Source organism: Penicillium verrucosum (genome assembly GCF_028828655.1).
Source record: "Penicillium verrucosum strain IBT 35672 chromosome Unknown utg000001l_segment0_segment0, whole genome shotgun sequence".
In the NCBI taxonomy this organism is placed as follows: Eukaryota; Fungi; Ascomycota; class Eurotiomycetes; order Eurotiales; family Aspergillaceae; genus Penicillium; species Penicillium verrucosum.
In genome coordinates this window covers 12,139,446-12,159,467 of record NW_026643210.1, presented here as the reverse complement: position 1 = coordinate 12,159,467, position 20,022 = coordinate 12,139,446, and the positions used below count along the sequence as shown (strand labels likewise).

General features: G+C 48.2%; 7 protein-coding genes across 7 annotated transcripts; 3 read left to right on the top strand and 4 right to left on the bottom strand.

Moving 5' to 3' along the window:
* Positions 1 to 120: 120 nt before the first annotated feature.
* On the top strand, positions 121 to 2,050 carry N7516_004470 (putative GPI-anchored cell surface glycoprotein; the record flags this gene model as incomplete). The annotated part of the gene is made up of 2 exons (XM_057217190.1): positions 121 to 914; positions 976 to 2,050. The coding sequence occupies 2 exons, from the start codon at positions 121 to 123 to the stop codon at positions 2,048 to 2,050; spliced, it is 1,869 nt and encodes a 622-aa protein (XP_057079073.1).
* A 1,114-nt stretch (positions 2,051 to 3,164) lies between these two features.
* On the top strand, positions 3,165 to 3,604 carry N7516_004469 (uncharacterized protein; the record flags this gene model as incomplete). Its single annotated transcript, XM_057217189.1, has 3 exons — positions 3,165 to 3,313; positions 3,414 to 3,478; positions 3,549 to 3,604. 3 exons carry the CDS (start codon positions 3,165 to 3,167, stop codon positions 3,602 to 3,604), a joined length of 270 nt encoding a protein of 89 aa, XP_057079072.1.
* A 516-nt stretch (positions 3,605 to 4,120) lies between these two features.
* Positions 4,121 to 6,800, bottom strand: N7516_004468 (putative regulatory protein Ral2; the record flags this gene model as incomplete). The annotated part of the gene is made up of 2 exons (XM_057217188.1): positions 4,121 to 5,279; positions 5,332 to 6,800. The coding sequence occupies 2 exons, from the start codon at positions 6,798 to 6,800 to the stop codon at positions 4,121 to 4,123; spliced, it is 2,628 nt and encodes an 875-aa protein (XP_057079071.1).
* Positions 6,801 to 7,733: 933 nt separating this feature from the next.
* On the bottom strand, positions 7,734 to 10,620 carry N7516_004467 (5'-methylthioadenosine/S-adenosylhomocysteine nucleosidase family protein; the record flags this gene model as incomplete). The annotated part of the gene is made up of 2 exons (XM_057217187.1): positions 7,734 to 9,501; positions 9,554 to 10,620. 2 exons carry the CDS (start codon positions 10,618 to 10,620, stop codon positions 7,734 to 7,736), a joined length of 2,835 nt encoding a protein of 944 aa, XP_057079070.1.
* Positions 10,621 to 11,004: 384 nt separating this feature from the next.
* N7516_004466 (uncharacterized protein) lies at positions 11,005 to 11,889 on the top strand (the record flags this gene model as incomplete). The annotated part of the gene is made up of 1 exon (XM_057217186.1): positions 11,005 to 11,889. One exon carries the CDS (start codon positions 11,005 to 11,007, stop codon positions 11,887 to 11,889), a length of 885 nt encoding a protein of 294 aa, XP_057079069.1.
* Positions 11,890 to 11,921: 32 nt separating this feature from the next.
* On the bottom strand, positions 11,922 to 15,539 carry N7516_004465 (subtilisin-like protein; the record flags this gene model as incomplete). Its single annotated transcript, XM_057217185.1, has 3 exons — positions 11,922 to 12,521; positions 12,572 to 14,275; positions 15,258 to 15,539. 3 exons carry the CDS (start codon positions 15,537 to 15,539, stop codon positions 11,922 to 11,924), a joined length of 2,586 nt encoding a protein of 861 aa, XP_057079068.1.
* Positions 15,540 to 17,029: 1,490 nt separating this feature from the next.
* N7516_004464 (peroxiredoxin) lies at positions 17,030 to 17,986 on the bottom strand (the record flags this gene model as incomplete). The annotated part of the gene is made up of 6 exons (XM_057217184.1): positions 17,030 to 17,063; positions 17,118 to 17,200; positions 17,263 to 17,592; positions 17,647 to 17,722; positions 17,786 to 17,911; positions 17,967 to 17,986. 6 exons carry the CDS (start codon positions 17,984 to 17,986, stop codon positions 17,030 to 17,032), a joined length of 669 nt encoding a protein of 222 aa, XP_057079067.1.
* Positions 17,987 to 20,022: the final 2,036 nt, after the last annotated feature.

Here is a 20,022-nt window from a genome sequence, read left to right as displayed (position 1 = left end):
TTATTGGAGGTATTATCTAGTCTTCTATTTGTACAGCTCATTTGATCTATTTGCCGCCTGCTGTATTTGCAAGGATAGATTATAACTGACAACTTCCGGGCCATTTAGCTATAAGTCACGATGCCTCCCAAGACGGGCCAACGTAAGTCGATGTTGGCGCGCATCAATAAAGCGCCTACATTGACACCTTCTCGGCGCTCGCCCCGAGTACCTCCCCCGTCAAAAAGTACGAATGAGAACGTGCAACCTGCCAAAACGTTGGACCTTTCATCGACCTCACCCCAAGACACCTCTATCAACATTCGTTTTTACACTCCCAACACACCGGTTCCAAGTAATCCGTCCGTTCAAAGTCCTAGTCCACGTGGAAAATCTCCTGAAACACCTTCCTCACGTCGAAGGACCTTTCAGTCTCGTCCGTCGGGTCTGTCAAACGTTTACACGCCAACCCTAGAAGCCCCGCCCACCAACCCGGGTAGTCGACGGACGAGAAGAACAACTGCACTTGAAACACCCAAGCAAGAAGTCTCGGACATTGATTTTCCAGAGAGCACTGGCAGCGCTAGCTGGACGGTTGACCAGTACATGGACAGTGTTGAATCCGAAGAAACAGCTGACGGTCCCTCGAGCCCTACCAGTGCCTCCGACATGCGGAACTCATCCCGGGTTCGTAAGCCTACCATGAGGGCCCTTGAATCTTTTGAATCAACTAAGAGGAAACCTCGCCGTAAGAACATGACAGTGTCCACCCCGACCGTGGAAACTCCTGCCCCTGCTCCCTCTGCTGTCCCCACTGTCCCTGTGCCTACCAAGGTTGCGAAGAACAATGTTTCGAAGCAACCAATGAGAAAAAACCAGGAAGTCAAAGAGAATGTCCAACTTGAACATGCGGAAGAATGCTGCCTTGATTGGTTGTGATATTGACGTGAAAGTCACGAGCAAGATACTATATGACTTGACTATTCAATCTTTAAGCCCTGACTTTACGCTCCCTTTCAATTGCCCTACCTTCTTGGAGCAGCAACGAATTGAATACTTCCGTCGCCAAGAGGAAGAAAAATATGGCGTCGACGTGCCCACCACCAAGGCCACCTCGCCAAGTGATGTCGATCTCGACGTCGAAATGATAGACCAAGACACCCCACCGTCTGCAATCGCTGTTTCTTCTTCCACCCCTCCTACTCCTCCCGCCAGAGTCACCAACGGCGAAGTCACCAACAGCACAATCACCAACGGCACAGCCACCAACGATGCAGTCACCAACGGCTCAAGCATCCTAAGCTATAAAAGGCGGTCTGACATCAAGGTCGACAGCGATGGCTGGATTCAAACTGGCTATGTCAACTCCAGTGGTGAAGAAGTTGCTCTGATCCCTGGTAAAGGCCACCCATATTATCCACCTCATACTTACGGCTACGAGGGTCTTCCTTTCCCCCCGGTGCGCGCCAGAACCAGCCAGCAAGCCGAAGCTGATGCCGCCCACAGCTTCGCTCCACTCATGGGGGACCGTAATCTCCCATTTGATGCGACAGCCCCATTCGTCACTGAAAACGTGGAGGAGGAAAAGGCGCGGGCTCTTGCTCGGACCCCTGTGCCAGCCCCTGAGACCAAGAAACCCCGCACCCGAAAGCGCCGTCAGACCGCGGCCGCAGATGCCACCGATAAGCCCGCCTCGCCAGTCCCCACCGCTACTGCTGAAACCGGCGCACGCAAGTCACAGCGTCGCCGTCGCCAGACTGCCCCTGCTCCCACTGTCCCCTCTTCCACTTCTCCCGCCTCTTCTACTTCTCCCCCGACCACTACAACCAAGGTAAAGTCTTCGGGCCCGGCTGCCGCCGTCGCCCCCGCTGCCACCGAAGGTGACAAGCCTAAGGTGCAGCGGCTACGGCTGACCTTGAAGCCGGCGACCAAGACTGAGGCCTCTGGGGTTAAAGCATCTACTTCTAACCCCGCCGTGAAGTCCCCCTTCCTCCCCCGCCATCTCACGTGCGCCGTCCTCCGCACAAACCAGCAAGCGCCGCCGCCGCCGGGCCATGTGAGGCCCTGGTGAGGGTAAAATCATGTTTCCCGCCCGGCTAAAGCCGGGCAAATATTTTCAATATTTAGTGCTTTTCTTTGTTCCTTTGCTTGTTTTCCTTTTCTCCTTTTTTTTCCTTTTTCTTTTGTATGATTACCAGCGAGCGTTTCAAGCATGTATGATTAGCACCGCAGGAGCATACCATGGAGTTGACCATGGTGAATTATGAGTTTTTTTTCAGTTGTCTTTGTTGTTTTCTATAAGTATTGCTTCTTTTTGTAATCTTGCAGTCTCCGTGAAAGGAAGCCCGCATACCTCTGACATCTCACGCAGATAGTCCTTCCTCACATTCCATCGAGCTTCCGCTTACTCTGAGCTTACATTACATTTACCTTATGCCGTTGTAGTTCCAGAGTGTACTGGAGACAATTGTGATGGGTATGATGTACGCACTCTGCCTGAGAAGTAACTTTCAGCTAGGGTGATCTTAAACCTAGGACATCGCATCGGATAGTTCGAGTTTATATAATAAACTACATCAACCTACCTGGATATGCAGAGAACAACCAAGCTACTACCAAGGTCTTATCACACTTGGTTCTAAAACAAAACATTTGATATCTTATGCAAAACTAAAGATTCTAGCCACTTGAAAGGCGAGCATAAAAGGACCAGACTTGTTCTTCTTAAACAAGAAGCTTATACTTCTATATGTATACCACCAGCATTGACTACCTACATATAATGGGTGGGACATAGATATTGGGCAAGCTCAATGAAACTAGACTGTTTGAGCTTAACGGGATTGGGATAGAGACGTATACTTAACTGAAGAAAAAGATGGAAAGAAAAAATATTTTGTACATTATTTTTAGTGCTTGCAAGACGGGCTTTTTACTCGAATGCCATATAACTTACATTATCCACCCACTTCATAATCAGTGGTTGAAATAGAGGTCTATTTTCCAAGTTACTCTTCCTAATGTGAACAAGCAGTTATTTATAGTCATGCCTCAGGCACTAACACCTCCCGGAATCTTCCCTCACAAGAATTCATTCACATCGTCCAATACATCAACCAAAACATGTAAGCACGCCACGACAATTATCCTCTGCACTCAAATTTATCTAACAAAACTCAAGAATAATGGCATCCATCAAAGACCAGAACAGATACCGATCTGTGGATCCCAAAACTCGGCCTCCACGTCCAGTCCAACAACCCGCTCCTTCGCGGCTCCCAAAGGGGGTGGATGATATCCGGAAGACAAAGGAGTACAAGGCTGCTGCACGGAGGTATGTGTCATCCCTCTTTGTCTCCTTTTTTTTTTTTTGCTTTGGTCTTTCGATGGCAAATGATACATAGCAACAACGAGAAATCTAATCGTCTTTCTAGATGGACGACGACTATTGTCGGGCTACCAATTCTAATGTACACATCGTATATTCTTTATGAGCGACGTGAGTTCTTTATGCCTAGGCAATCCCAACCTTCTTTTGATTGTACAAGCACTAACTCATCACACTTAAGTCTATGCTGGCAAGAGTCCCAAGCAGCTTGGAGATGTGCAGGCACAGAGGGACTAATTCATTTCTCTTTGTTCTTCATTCTTCCGAGAGTGGGATTCTATGTACAATCTAAACCAGATTGAAGCTTGAGGGGCTTTACAACTGTATATAAGTAGTAGTCCTAGCAGAACCTGTCTCTTCTCATCTCTATACAAAGCAGTAGCAGTATCTTATGGAGAAAAAGTCACAAATCCGGTTTTAATGCATTTCATTGCATTCATTGTAAACTCCAACGCCGGAAGTCTCAGTATATATCCATGGCTATGGGTAGGCGAGAGCAACCTACCCAGCCCAAATAACATGAACAGAAGAAAGGTACAACATCCAGATGCGTTGTTCCCAAGTTTGGAAGTTTTGCCCTAATTCCTCCCCACATTGCCAGCCTGCTGGGGTAAAAAGCAAGAAGGAAAAAAGTATATAAAATCCAAAAAAAGGTATCTGGAAAGAGATCATCTAAAAACCAATGTGGCAGGATGGTAAGGCGGGGCGAAAAGAAATCGTATAGCTGTCATAGTAATGAATTCCAGGCAACGATCAACTGGCAACACCCTGGAAAGGAATGTGTTGATCGCCTGAGCCAGCTGACTGCGGCATGGATATCGAGTTACTGCCAGTGCTAGCGGGCTTCGAACTACGTTCACGCATGCGACGGCCCTCCATGAGACCACGCAAGCCGCGTTTCTGGAGACCGATAACGCTGCTTAGATCACCGGTCCAAAGCTCACGTTGGGGGCGACGCAACTCGGCGTCTGTGTCACGGCGGTGATGGGTAGACCGGGACTGCGAGCGGCTTTCATCCCCGCTGACCCATTCGGAGTCGGACTGGCTGAAACTAGCGCTGGATGCGGATGTCGCTGTGCTCGGATTGCTAATGGAATCTTCACGGTCGCGGCGGGCGCTGCGCTGGCGGGAATTCTGGGAGACACTGGTGTCGATGCGGAGAGATGGAATACCTCGAGCGAAGTTGGTCAGATCGCCCGTGCTGCTCGCTGCTGATGCGGAGGCAGCACCGTGCTCTGTGTCGGACGAGCCTGATGTGAGTGCACCATGTTGGGAGTTGCCGTTCTCGCCAACTGTGGGCGCAGTGCCGTTGTGGCCAATATAAGCTCCGTTCAGAGCCTCCAGTGTACCTCCTGGTCCGCCATTGAATCCAGTACCACGACCACCTCCGGCGGCCATGGCAGCTGCGTTGAATACAGCTGCGGCGTTGCGCCCATCGAGAACTTGATGGAGTCTTTCGACGGTGGCTTCTAGTAGTCCGTCGATCTGGTACGGGCGTGCAAGCTGTAGAAGCGAGCAGAGGATTTGTGGTGTGCAAAGCGAGGTGCCTGCGGATGGAAGGGCTGAGGTGTAGAGGTATTGAACTAGCACTTGAAGAGTCAAAATGGTATGGGGGAGGTAGAGCACACGCGGTCGGGAGGTTGGGGCGAGGCTGTGAGCAGATGGAATTTCGAGATTCTCAAGCAGAGACTTCGAAGGCACAGACTGATTGACAAGAGTCGTTGCATCGGAGCCTATCGAAGGAGTGATGGTAATACTCGAGTTGCGGCTTGGGTGTATCTGGGCTGGACGAAGAGTTGCGATGTCTGCAATACCTCCGTCCGAGGACTCGCGGAGGAGTTGGATAAAGTAAGGACCCCAGCGCCGAGTCAAGACGCGGGAGTTGACAGAGATACGTTCTCCCCCCGACAGCCTGTAACTCCATGTCGGCCATCTCGGGCAAAGATTGTGCGAGTTTGCCTAACTCATCGGATGCGGCAGACAGTGGTCGTCCACCTGATGTCAACTGCACTAGTTTCTTCTGCAAAGATGCTGGAACGGAAGAGGAGCTATAAGACTTGTATCCTGAGGTTGGAGAAGTGCGGCAAGAATTGTTGTAGAGTCCAAATGCCTCCAGCTCGACCAGGCAAACGTGCGAAAAGTTGATTCGACGGTGGTTGTAATCATCGACAAGGCTTCGCTTCCTGTGTCCAAGAATCACAAAAGAATTACGCCGAGGCCAAAGCACTCCTCGGTTCCAACTACCCTGTCCAAATACCGATCCTCCGGCATCAATACGGCCCCAAGTCAATGTCTTTAGGTCGAGAGCCCACAGCGCATATTCTTGCTTTGATGAGGTCAAGTAGGTACCACTAACAACGAAGTGGCCATTAATAATGCCACCGTTTGGGAAACGCAGTCCCGGAGGTGACGCTTGGCTCTGCATAGGTCGTTCGACAAGGCGTCCGTCCGGCAGGCGCACCTGCAGCTCCAGTTTGACGTCAAGGAAATTGTAGTTGGAGTATATCAGCATGGGGCAACCTGGCGATTCCGTGCTATCTTGAATGGGCTCGTGTTGATCGCGGTCTGGAGCTGAGGATCCAATTTCAGACACATTCATTCCCACCAGAGGAGCTACGACACTGCGATAAGCGCCGCAGCTCCTTCCCAGGGGGCTAGTGTTGGTCCACTTGAGGCTCCGAAGGTTGAAGACACTAATTTGTTCGATGTAATGGTTGGAGCTATCCTGGCCTCCGACCACCACCATCTCCGCACCTCCAAAGCCGTCAATATCCACGCCGAGGGTCCCTTGATGACTGGAGGATTCAGGATTATTGTGAATGGCGGATAGTGGTGCACTGGCAGATGTGAAGCAAGCACTCGACGGTAAGATCGTAGCACAGTGTGCATAGCGCCCCTGAGGAGATTCATGAGCAGCAACACGCGTCCATGCCCTCGATGGTACATCGAAGATGTGAATATCCGACATAACCACGACTTCCGATTGTGACTGTGATTGCGGTTCCGCGGGGTTCTCGGGGTCCTTTGGCGTAGTTGGGGCGGGTGACATGCCTCCATAACAGACCAACTTGTTATCCCCCAAAGCGCACACACTGTGGAAGTACCGCGGCGGTGGAACATCTCCAGCGGGCTCGACCTTCGTCCAATGTCGCCGAATCAAATCCAATTCGTAAAGGTCGGAGGTGAGTTGAGGGCGGCTGCGCGAGAGGACCCGGCCTCCAAACACGTATAGCTTATCGCCCAGTATGGTTGTAGTGGCACCGACGAGAGGACGGGGTTCCTTTCCGGACGTTCGCCGCACGTTGCATACCAGACCAGATAGATTGATAGGCCCAGAGGCAGACTGCTGGTTCAAGGACGGAGAGGCTCCCGGCGCAGAATCCTCTCGCCCTGAATCCATATACCCCAGACTCGACTGACTTCGCGACATCATGGTGGGCGAATTTCCTGGCCGCTTTCAACGGAGACAATCGTGTGGGTAGCCGATGAGCCCCTGTTTCAGTTCACCCAATATCACTCGCATGCGATGAGGCGTTTTTCTCTCGAATGCGGTATTCCCGGAGAATATTCCCGGCGCGGATCGTGTCTGGTACGTACGGCTCGAAATGGGTGGTTTGTGGGGGGCCGGAAAAGGGGGTGGTTCCCCGCGACACTTCAACTTTGGCAGCAGGCTTCACAGACTTCACAGGCTTCGCAATGAAGAGATGAACAAAAAACTAGACAATGCAAACTACTGCCGATCGTATGGATGAGCGCACAGTCCTGGCCGAAGTGTCAGCCGTCGAGTTTGGAGATCGGCACAAAAAGTGTTTACCGCTTTTCTCCTTCACATGCCCCTCCAATCTACAACATACAGCCTTCATGAAATGAGGTTGGAATTTTACATCTTCTATTTGAATGGGAAAATCCTTGGTCCTGTATAGAAATGCACTTCACCTCGCTGAACCTCTTCCTAGTATCTTCGGTGCTAACCTAGTTAATAGCATATAACTACCACAACTTGTCGAACGTCTAAAAAGCAAATACAAAGAAATATATGTAAAGATTACGCTTTAAACGAGACTCTTGTAAGACGTTGAGAACCAGACAGCCGGGAACTGCCCAAACAACCCAGGATTCATTTTGCTGGTCCGAACGGCGACTGTTCCTTGGGGGTCCTTTCGCTATCTTGTTCCACCACCTGTGGGAACTCCACCGAATCGGTCTGTGTTTGGTGCAGCAGGGACGAGTTCTCATCTGCCATTCTGAGGGGTCTGGAGAGAGACCACATATAGACGGAGTAAATGTGTGACCAAAATAACCAGGACTTGGGGCATACCGGGGGTTTCACGAGCGGAAGTAATAATGATGAGACTAAAAGAAGCCTTTAGCTGTCATTTATGCCAATCTCGTCAATATCGTGAATAATTTGAGCATAACTTTCAAGGTCTTTCAATATATCGATGATCTTTGCCTCCTGAATTAACTGCTGTGGGACAATTTGACGCAAAATGTCTTTGGCATACGCCGCGGAAACCATTGCAGCATACCACTGCCAGTCCTTGTTCTTATGCGAGTCTGCATAGTCACAAATGCCTCGGATCACAAGGCAGGGAAAGTGATTCATCATCCCAGCCGCTTCCATTTCAAAACACAGAATATCCTTTTCCGCAGCCACTTCGTCTCGGAAGGAAGCGTCCTTCATAACATGACTAGCTGAGGCGATTTGGCCGTAATAAATTGCTGGATTGTCATCGTATTCCGTGCGCGGAGACCGCGAAACCAGAAAAGATGGATCATCGCCGCATGACATAGCGCAAGGTAATTCACTATCCATCAAATGGTAAATGTGACTTCGATACAGCCGATCACTTGCCAGATCTGGGCGCTGACACCTCTTCCGTAGTCGCGGTCTCCTCTCAATGATTTTGTTGACCGCGTCATCGAGTTTGTGTCCTTTGTGCTCATACTGAGCCTGGAGTTCATATACTGCGCGTCGGAGAATAGGTGGCGGATCGAGAAAACCAATGGGCTCGAAGCTTTGTCCTGGTCTCCTACTACCAAAGTCATACTGAAGGACAGCACTCTGGTCATTGAGCTCAATGCCGACAACAATATCTCCGAGACGGATATCGTGCTTTTGGCTGGGCACGCCGCTGCCGATGCCAACCATCATGCAGATCCGAATATTGGGAAAGCTTTGTATCATATTTGTAGCCGCCTGAGCTGTCGAGAACGAGCCGTATTCTCCCATTGGTGGAACCGATATAGCCACGTTATGGTTCCCAATTCGACCCAAGATATAGTCGTCTATGTCGACGGAATACCTTTCGTCGAGGAACTCTAGGGCAGCAACATATTCAGTGGTGATGGCGCAAATCCAACCTATAGTGTAGTTCTCCGGGTCAGACATCGTTGAATGTAGAGCTAGTCTTATATCCCCTTCAATATTTCGTATTCGAGATGCTAGATCAGCGGTCTCAGAACTTTCATGGACGATTGACTCCCCCTCTTTTCTTAGTTCCTCCAATTCGTTCCCTCTTGATCCATTAGAATCAGGCTCACCCGAAGACGACGCCTTTGAACTGCTTGCAAAGTAGGGGTTTTGTTGAAAATGCTGAGAATGCCAGACCCTCTCTTCGCGCGACGGTCGTTCTTGACTAGAATGCCCCGGAATTTCATTCTGGATCAGCCATTCATAAACCTTTTCAGAGCTGTCGCGAATCCTCTCATCACTCTCTTGTCCGTTATCATCCGCCCATGGCAATGCCCGGAGCGAGAACGAATGGATCTCCTTAGCGATATGATTGAGTAGCGCATCTTTCTCCACTATGACTCCCTCTTCTTCTGGCCAATTGCACAACGGGCAGCGTTCGAGTCCTGTTGGCGTGGTCTTCTTGGAAAGATCACAGAGGACTGGAAGCTGGTCTGGGGGAATGTCCGCTGCATGACTAGACTTTGTGTGCTGCACAAAGGCACTCTTGTCATTGAATTGTGACCCATCGCCACATGCAAAGCAAACCCAATACGTCAAGCTGCTATGATCCTTCAGAACATGCTGTCGCCAAGCGTCCTTTGTATTGAAAAGGACATGTGGTTGATCGCAACCGGCCACAATACAGGTATAAGGACTTAAATCGTCTGCGATGTGTTTCCTATTATATTGTATCAGTCTAGGTGCTATTGAAGTTGTGTCAAGAATATTACCTCCACCTGTTTTTGTTTGCCATCTCTACCGGGAGTGCTTCGCAGCAGCATGGACACCGAAAGAGATGCGCACCATCTTTAAATCGAGGTGGGCGCGGATAATCTAGCTCGATGACTGTGGTTGAAACTATTGAAGACGCGGTGGTTGTAGCGTGGTCGGGTTGCTGTAGATTGAAGTTATCGGACAATTTAGACGCACTGGTTCTAGTGACGATTGTACTATTGGCGTATTTTGATCCATCATTTAAGGGTTTCGAATCCGTCTTTCCCTTGGCCATCTCTTCTTGTGTCAGTCCAACTTTCTTCGGCGCAGCCGAGCGATTTTCACGTCGTATAGGGCCAGCATCCAGACCCCTAGAATGTTGTTGTGAATACAGAAAGCGATTCCGACGTTTCAGATTACAGTGTACTAGTCGCAACTGAACTTCGTTCAATTTGGACGAGTCTCGTTCTTGGGGGCAACACTTCAATTGAGTGAGCAACATTCCGACCAGGTGGCCCTCCAGTTCTTCATGTTCCGTTGCCTCAAATCGCTGGTCGGCCTTTTGCAACCGTGAACGCATCCCAGAGCGACGAATGGCTACTGCAATCCGGGAAAGTTGATCTTGCATCGATTCGATGTTATACATTGATTCCTGCAATGGATTTGCATGTGTTATTTCCATATCACATATGTTTTCTGACTGGTCATCGGAGCTAGAATCATCGGACCAAGGAGAAAATGCGCGGCCTTGAACTTCCTGCTCAAAATGAGCAGAATATTCCTCGACATGGTGAGTGGGAGAAGATTCTTGTAGTTGACTCTGCGTCCGACACTCGTCAATCACGGTATTAAGCAGGCACAATAAATTGGCAATCACATCGCAAGCTTCAGGCCGTGAGGCCAGTCTTGAGTCCAATGAAGCTCGTCCTCGGGCACAGGCTCCGGTACCCGAAATCCACAAGTTCATATCAGCGAGGCGATTCTCAGCCCACTCATTTTCCTTGAGTGCGGGGATTTCAAGGCACTGAGTGAAGCCTTCGACGCACTGCTGCGCAGCTTTTTTTATTTGGTTTTCAACCTCCATGACCTTTGAGAGAAGTGAAGGTATATTTATATGCGAAGAGGGAAACCATCTGTGTGGATTCAACTGAAGATGGACTGCCAGGTGGGGGCGTAGAGCAGCAAACGATACTCTCCCTCTGGCTTCAAGAAGGAATCCGATACCTGAAGACTTCGAGCTGGGCTAATCTCAAATACTCTCCATAATAAGATAATTCAGGATAGTCAATAGTTAAGTGATGATACTGGGCATTCTTGATGACTTGACAAACTTGGAAGGTCGTGGGTATGTCGAGCCAAACCCCGCCCCCTCCAGGACGAACTTATACGAGAACAGTAAGACAACATTGAATATTCTTTCTTTCTTCCCCTCAATTTTTCCAAGTCCTCACTCCCAATTTTCCTAAGAATGGCGCAACAACCCACGTATATACTCGCGCCAAATTTCCACTTCAAGCCAGGAACAGGCCCTATCGCCTTGGGCAACATTATTTCACATCCGCTCCAGCCACATCGAGCTTTGACAACCGTCGATGCCGCAACACTAGAAAAAGTCTACCCACGAGTAGAGATATTCACCGAATACGAGCGAAGCATAACCCGAGGTGACCACCGCGGCGTCTCGATAAGCGTGTGGGCGGAATTTCTACAGGCGGTATCCGGAAAGGTCTCGGGTGGATATGGCAGCGATGTGCAATCAAATTATACGATGGACTCTCTCGAGACAATCTATTTTGTCGCCGACCCTCCGATCGAAGAGATTCAAGCACGTCTAAAAGTCCCTCGTGTTCAAGCTATCACCAAGGTTAATAGGATCCCTGGGTTCAGGACGCCCGTTTACATGGTTACGGGTCTCATGGTTGCGAAAGGCTTGTCCGTCGCCATGGAAAACAACAAACATCGCAACGGAGAGACTGAGATTGGTGGCAATGTTCCTTCGCCGGTTGGTCAGGTTGGGGCTGGGGCTAATCTGGCCAAATCTACCAGTACCGAGGAAGCGGATAAATGGCGAGCGGGTGAGGATATTGTGTTTGCATATCAGCTCCTGAAAATAGAGGTCAAGGGCTGGAAAGGTGATAAGGTTGAGTATGATGAGTTGAGGCACAAGGCTGCTTACCTGAGCAACGATGATGAAGAGGAGACAGACGAGGAAGAGGATGGCGTGAAAGAGGTCTTGACTAGTCCAATTAACATGAGCACTTTGTCTACCCATCATGATGCAGGGAACCTGACTGTGACTGAGGTTGGGGAGGGGGGAAGTCGAGTCAACTGTATTTCTTCAAAGCATACGTAGTTTCTAAATCAGGGAATGAAATGTTCATAAAATCAAAGCTCGGACAATGCGCCTCCTAGTTTCGCCCACCGGACATCCTCCGATGTACCTATCAAGTCCCATGTCGTCAGGTATAAATACCCTGCCTTGAGCGTGTTGGATGATAAGACCTTGAAGATTGCAAGCATTCCCCGACGTGTCCATGCTCGGTATTTGACATTATAGAATGGCTTCTCGGGAGGGTGAGAACTAATGTATCCTAGGAGAGACCCTGCTATGCCGGCCGCTATGGCAGTAGCAATGGATGTTCCAGATTTGTACTCGTCATAATCAGAGTTGGCCCACGCAGAGGGGACATCCAAGCCAAGAGTGCCGAAAACTGCTACTTCATCTTGGCTCTTAGGGGGGTTGAAATCTTCAAAGTCTCCGTTCGCATTTGTCCCGCGGATCGAGATGACGGAGTCGTGTCTGGCGGGGAACATCTCTCTGTCGTTGGCCCCGTAATTGGACGCCGCTGCAAAGAAAAGAATAGAATCTTTTCGCTCGTATACGGCTTCCCGGATGGCGTCACTGATGCACGGCTGCTCGTCCGCAAAGCCGAACGACATGGAGATAATGTCGGCCTCCCAGTCTCGACTTGCCCAAGAAATCGCCTAAACAAGTCAGTAGGAGGGTAATGCATCAATTCCCTGGAAATACACACTTTTGCAACATTCTTGCTAGAATCCAGGAGCTGATTAGGACTTTCGGCAATGCGTGATACATAGATATCGGCTTCGGGAGCACACTTCAACACAAGAGACACCAAATGAGTGCCATGACCATGAAGATCTTTGGGTTGATCAGACCCATCAACCCAGTCTTTCCAGCCTTTTAACCGCCCCTCGACATCGGGCAAAAAGAAAAAGGGAGCATTATCATCGTATCCAGTGTCCAGAACCGCGATACGTACTCGTCGCGATGGGTCTTTTAGTCCAACTGCTGGTGCAACTTGAGCCAGCTCTCTATTGAAACCTTTCAGGCGTAAGAGCCATTCGCTAGCACATCTCTCATTTTTAGTGCGCTTTTGCTTGGGATTTAGCACTTTGCGTTCCTTGGGATTCTCCGGTACCACAGTAGGTTCCTGAATTGCCGTGACTTTGGAAGGCATATCCAGCGGCGCGATTTTGGTAAAATCATCCATCCACTTCGTGCCCTGTAGCAGATCCTCAAGTGGAAACACAACTTTGTCGTACAAAATGTTTCTGCGTTGCTTGAGGGCCTCCTTCCATTCACGAGTGGATGATTCTTCAACGTAAGGTGCCTGGTCGAAGGTGTCAGGCTCTAGACAGTGACGAACTGCACTCATATAGTCGGGGTAGTCAAAATCCTTCCAGCGCTTCTCATCCTTGGCGTAATTGAAGGCTTTGAATAGTTCGCTATTCACTCTGGCAGCCAAGGGCTGCGCCTGTTTCTCATCCTCGTGAAGCGGAAACCCGATACCTATCTCAACCAACATAATACCGAGCGCCCTAATCCTTGGGTAGGCATGAACTATTCCAGCAGCCTTATGGTATTCATAGCACTGGGGGTCTTCGTCGTTGGAATGTACTGATAGATAAGGTTTCCAGGTAAAGAGCTTGCCCTTCTCCCCAGAGGTATTGCTTTCCCTCATAAACTGAATAGTTTCGCTTGTCCATTTTGTCTTCATCCAGTCTGAATCGTAGTACTGCCAGACAGAATAGGCTATTATATAGGCTAAAACAAGCTTCATTCGTGCCGTCAGGTAGTAGTTACTGAGAATCTTGGCCAAAGATATGCCAGGGGTATGCTCGACTATCTGCTTGAGTGGCTCAAAGCAGTGGAGAAGTTCCCCCTCCTGAATCGAGAGGCAAAGGCGCCAGTCGGCCCCCAGACCAACCAGGCTACAGAATTGACCTTGGTCGACTCGCAGCAGTTGTTTTGCAGGCATGGTATTGGCATGGTCATCTTTATCACAACCGTCTGCATCGGCGAATCGGGCGCGTTTCTTGTTGCTGGTATTACTACTGCTTGGCACAAGCAGCTGTATATCTTGCCAGTGGCTCAGCTGTGGTTCGTTCCAGAATGGAGTGGACGAGAAAAGCATATCAAATTGCACCAAGCTGTTGCTGGTCGCTTGTTGAGCGGGTGGTTGTAGCAAGAGGCACACCATATGTTCTCTCTGCATCTGTTTCGTCATTTTATTACTCTGGCAGGTGCAGCACATCTGCTCGCGGAGAGCCCGATGAACCAGCTCGTTGGCATGCCTTGAGCGCTCTGGTTGAGTGATTCTTTTTGTAGACGCTGTATCATCGCTCCCACTGCGTTTAGATGACTTGCGATCGCGCTTGGTGAATTTTTGGATGTGAGCAATGACCTCCTCGGCATCGCGAGAGCGTGTTGTAAGCTGTCCAAGTCCTCGTTGGATCTTGGCCCGAGCCTTTTCATAAGATACTACCCCCGGCAATGACTCTCCAATCGCTTCAAGGAGTGGGTATCCATTCTTTGGTACTTGGTATGGCCACTAGATCTAACCCGTAAGTCCTCATTCATGCGAGATATAGCTATCCGTTTTACTCACATTGCATATTGCTTCCACATCTCGCAGTAGCTTGGATATTCGAAATCGCAATCGTTTCTCTTGGTCCAGGCCGGCCGTATCTATGTAGCTGGCAACTAGATATAATTCAGCCCCGAGACGGCCACACACTGGTCGCTTGTACTCAACAGCCAGCAAAGACGCAATGTTAGCGACCTGGGCTATGGCGGTATGTGCAAAATCTATTGGATCTTCTGTCGCCATTCCGAGTACAGCACGAGCTAGCCTATATGATGATCCGGTTTGTTGAGCAAAAGTGATTCTGGCGAGCGATGCGGGGCAGATTCAGCTGAAAGCCGCCCAACACGATCGCTGGAGAAATGGGTGGGCCAGCTTAGCAGGTTTCGGAGCTTGTTCTTGATGATTTTGATGAGATCTAGTCAGGCTTTTTCCAATGACTACAAATAATTAACGGCAGTTTTGTTCATCGCCTCGGCAACCCGCCATTCGTTCGCTCTTAGCGGCCCCCACGTGAGAGTAGCGTATATACTGTGCTCCAGGTAGCTTTGTAGGGGAGTCGTTTACATATACTCAGAGCCTAGGTCCCCTCAACTCTGGGTTGATGTGGTATGCTCACGTCGACTTTGTTTTCTCCACTTGTTCTGCTCGGCCATTAATATTTTGATTATGACTTTTCCTCTGACTTGCTGTTCTTGATTTTCTTTGCGATATCCTTTGACTGCAACGTCGCCAACCCAGCGACCGTACCCTGATCCACCTCAACTACGATATGAATGATATATCACAGAGAAACTGCAAGTCTTCTATGGCCTTTCGTATGTGTCATCACCTCCTGACAAGAATGTGATTGTGCTGCAGCCTTCAAAACATTCTCTGTGACGTACAAAGCATTTCCTCGAGCATTCGGCATCACACGCATTGAGCGAACGTCATTCGTGCCTACTGAGAGGGCTTTCTCAGTGATTGGCGAATCTGGCTCTAAGGATAGCAAAAGGTCCAAGGCGTAAAAGTTGGCAGCTAGAGTTTCCACGACTGACTCGTCAATTTTCAAAAGATTCCGCTCGAGAACGTTTCTCGAACTTAAAGGACCCTCGGAGATTTTAGCTAACATCGCTGCAATAGGCAAATCGTTTTCTTTGGCCTAAGAAGTACTTACTAACAGGGCACCTGAATCTTCACGTGCTTCTTCAAAATCTGTCAACAGAGTAGAGTTTAAGGTTTAGCTGAAAAAATGATGAGATTCTACGAAGTGGTGATTATGGAGAAACCATGCATGTAGATTCATAATGATAGAAGTGGGGAGAGAGAAGATAGAAGGAGAGAGGGAGAGAAACTATCTACTACAGATGTGGATCTGTCCCATGTGGGCTCCCTATGCCTCAGGCACCTAGGCACCCAACAAAAAATCCTAAGATAAGGGAGGGGGCAAAAATAGAACGACATCGACGGCTGCATGATTCGAACATGCGACTGCGAACAGAGTAGCTAGTTTCATTCGAGGCTACCGCCTTAACCACTCGGCCAAACCGCCATGTATGATGACAAATTAAAAATCATCACGTTTACTTCAGGATAAACTAATATGCATAACACGTATTATTGCTGAGCAATAATGATCTCGACGATGAATCTGAGACAGAAGGCTGGTCCCCACTGATTATGCGGAGACAGTGTATAGAACGAAGATAGATAAAGATAGTAAAACTCAAACTTCGCATCTGAATATGCACGATCTTTCTTACATACTAACAAATAGCAAATAACAAACAAAAGACTCAGTCTGTAACAAACATGCATGCATGCATGGGAGATTGTTCAACACGACCTGCTCTTGGAGACAGCTAATATGCAAGCTGAAAGTCTTCCCCAGAGTTGCCCCGTCAAGCGAAGACGCCGCTCTTCAGTCTGATAGCCCCTAGAGGCCTGAAAATGGCATTTTGGGGACCATTCTTCCCAAATTTCTACAACCGCAGATGACACAGGTAATAAAATCTCTGACCACTGAACAGCAAGGACATTTTACCTTCACCATCCGCTCCGTGTTCATCGTCGATCCTGACAAGATCCGCCTGGTCATGGCCTACCCCGCCTCCACTGGCCGTAACACAGCAGAGGTTCTCCTGGTTATAGACTCTGTCTCTCTAGAATAGTGATAAGAGAGATCTTGTTTTTCCTCGACCCCTTCTACCCCTGCTCCCTCTATCGACATCGTTGCCCCAAAGGTGATATATTGAGTTCGACAGAACTATGTAAGTAAGAACCGTAGGAATTGACTGGATCATAGTTGATTTGACTCAATTGGCACCTTAATTTACACATTGGTTCAAGCGAAATATTACAAATTGTCCAAACGTGTGACCGTATACTGTGATAAACAGTCCGCAAATATCTCAATGTATTGGGAAGAAGAAAAGCACTATCCCAGGAAATACGACATGGGAGCGAACAGGTAGAGGTAAGACGACCTCTCAACAAGTTCCTACAAAAGCGCATGATTAAAATGGATGGTGTGAGTAGGTTTCATTAATTTCGGGAGGAAATTGTGTCCCAAGTATTATGGAACCCATTTTATCATTCTAATATCACATCATAAGACCCCGTTTACTCATCCTTAAGGGTGGTGAAGCGAAGGTAACTATAGCAAGTTAGTATCCTCTGTTTCGAATTGGCAGTTGGACATGGAACTTACGGCTTCACTTCACGGACCTCGCCGAACTTCTTCTTGGCATCCTCGGTGCTAACTGTTGGTGGCACAATAACGTCGTCGCCCGACTTTGATTGAGTTAGTAAGATAAGTTTCAAGGCTTGGGTTGCGGAGGATAGGGTGATCATACCAGCCAATTGATCGGGGTGGTTACACCCCTCTTATCAGCAGTCTGGAGAGAGTCAACAACCCGGAGAACCTCTGCTGTGTTACGTCCAGTAGAGGCAGGGTAGGCCATGATCAGGCGGATCTTCTTGGCAGGGTCGATGATGAACACGGAGCGGATGGTGAAGGCGATGCCCTTGCTGTCCACATTTTCCAGATCTTGAGCATCGATCATGTCATAGAGGAAGGCGATCTTGCGCTCAGCATCTGCGATGATTGGGAATTGGACTTTAGTAGAGGCGACTTCGTTAATGTCCTTGATCCACTCCTCGTGGGAATCAAGTGCGTTGGCACTCTATGAAGACGGGTGAATTAGCTAATGCTTGAGAGTTATCCATCTTAGACTCACCAGTCCAATCAACTTGACACCACGCTGGGTGAACTCGGGCTCGAGCTTGGCGAAGGCGCCGAGCTCGGTGGTGCAGCTATTGAGTGTCAGTAAAACGCTTCGCGGAGTTGGAGATAAAGAGGAGCTGGACACAACTGACACTGGTGTGAAATCCGCAGGGTGTGAGAACAGAATAGCCCACTTGTCACCAATCCACTCGTGGAAGTCGACCTCACCCTGAGTGGTCAGAGCCTTGAAGTTGGGGGCAGTAGAGCCCAGACGGAGGCTAACAGACAGTTAGCATTGAGTAGATACTTCAAAGAGAGACCCTATGAGCTTACGGAGCAGCGCGGTCAGCCATTGTGATTAGATAGGTAGGTGGAAAGGTATATTGTAGAGGATAAGGAGAGAGGAAAAGAAGAACAAGTCGGCGGGATACAAGGTTATAAGATGATGATTGGAACCATGGAAACCCCTCCGGCTTTAGCATAGATACATCTCATCATCCATGGATTTGACCCCACTTAACCTCATATGGCTGGACTGCCCCACCTGGAATGCATTATTGATGGCGTGATCATTGTTTCCGCCCGGCAGAACGTCCATGATTGGCGAATATGCAATAGCACATAATGTGGGCTGTTTAGCGTGTGTGATGCAATATCAACTGTGGATGAGCACTTCGGGTTCCTTGGGTTTCTTTTACCCCTCAATCTTACCCCTCAACCTTATGTTAGAATGAACCTACGATCATGTACCTGTGTTGTTTTATATTGACATCTCCATAAATCGCTCTATATTGTAGATGATGGGTTTTGCCCATAAGATACATATGCACAGTATGTAGTACCATGATATCTTAGCTCTAACTATCTAGCAATTTTCTCTGCTAGCCTGTGACCTAAAACGCGAATTGCGAACTATATACTCCATACCTGAGCGGGAAATGGTAAAGCACGCAATTCTTACAAGACGACTTTGCCATACTTTACCAGGGCGGCCCTACCAACAACATCAGATGTTTGTATTTCTTCTGCTCCTTCAGCTAGGATACAGCTTAGCCTGTTAACTTTTCTAGGCGCATTGTAATCAATCCGTTCTTATTGCTGGGGAAAGACACAAAAAGGGGTGTACCTATAAATATATACGCGGCTCTCTACTATATGGTCTCAAAATATAGATAGAAAATCTTAACGATCAGGAACGAAGCAATGATATGTGCAAGCTACCTATCACGACATGATTCCTGATTGAGGACTTACCCAAAGTTTTTAAGTGGTAGTGTATCAAAGTTTATCAAGTCGGTAGTATTGATTGTAGTGTTCAAGCTACATATGTCTATTTGGGGACTTTCAAGCTTATTTGTCCGACATGACTCTCTCTGATCAGCACTAATGGAAACCCAAAGTGATGGCGCAATATCACGATTCACCTTTACATGATAAATAGTCTACAACATATAAACTGACATCCAAACTCACTATGGAGTACACTATACCTTGTACATAAGTCAGGATTGGCCTAGTATGCAGGTCTGTCTGCTCCGTCCAGACAGATTTTCCGAAATACATATGTAATCCAACATTCTAGACAATAAATTCAAAGGATTCAATGAGAATTTGACCCACATACATATGTAGTGGGGCTGATTGCATGTACCATACACATCATCTGAAAGCACGTCTGTGTAATGTATTCTGTACAGCCGCCTCCAAGTGTAATATTACCTTAGCACTATAGATTAATAAAGGTCACCTTAAATATACGACACAGTACTTTATTCAAAGGAGTACCTTCGTTGGAGAAGACTTGACTCAAAGAGACGGACTATGCCGATGGGTAACTAGCTGGTGCAAGCTCATGTATGTGAATGGACCTATGATGAGCTTAATTAACACTATTTTGATTACTTTGAGACGTTTCGAGTTAACTCTGGCCAGTAACCCTTCATATTTTATACACTTGTGTATCTCTTTGTATGGTCTTGGAAGTTTGATTGACTCCGTTAAATAAAAATACGTCTAGACTTCTAGCTACTATTAGCGAGGTCGAGACTACTTTGAGGGAGGATATTCCCAGTGAGTCACCTACTCCAGATTAGGTAGAATATATATCCCCTTCGCAATCATAATATGCACACACAGCACATTCTCCTTCAAAAGAATTGACATAATTTGCAACATCAAGATGTCTTTCTCAGAACAAAATCAATCTCCTCATTTTCACATTGATTTTGCTAAAGTGAAAAAGAACATCCCAGGTTGACCAGGTTGGTTCAGCTTTGGAAGCCGCACAAAACAGACAGTGCTAAGGGGCTTGTACCTCTAGTGGAAATACCCGAGTGTATAATTATGCCTCAAATCTTGATAAACATTACTGTTGGGATCGAATGAAGGG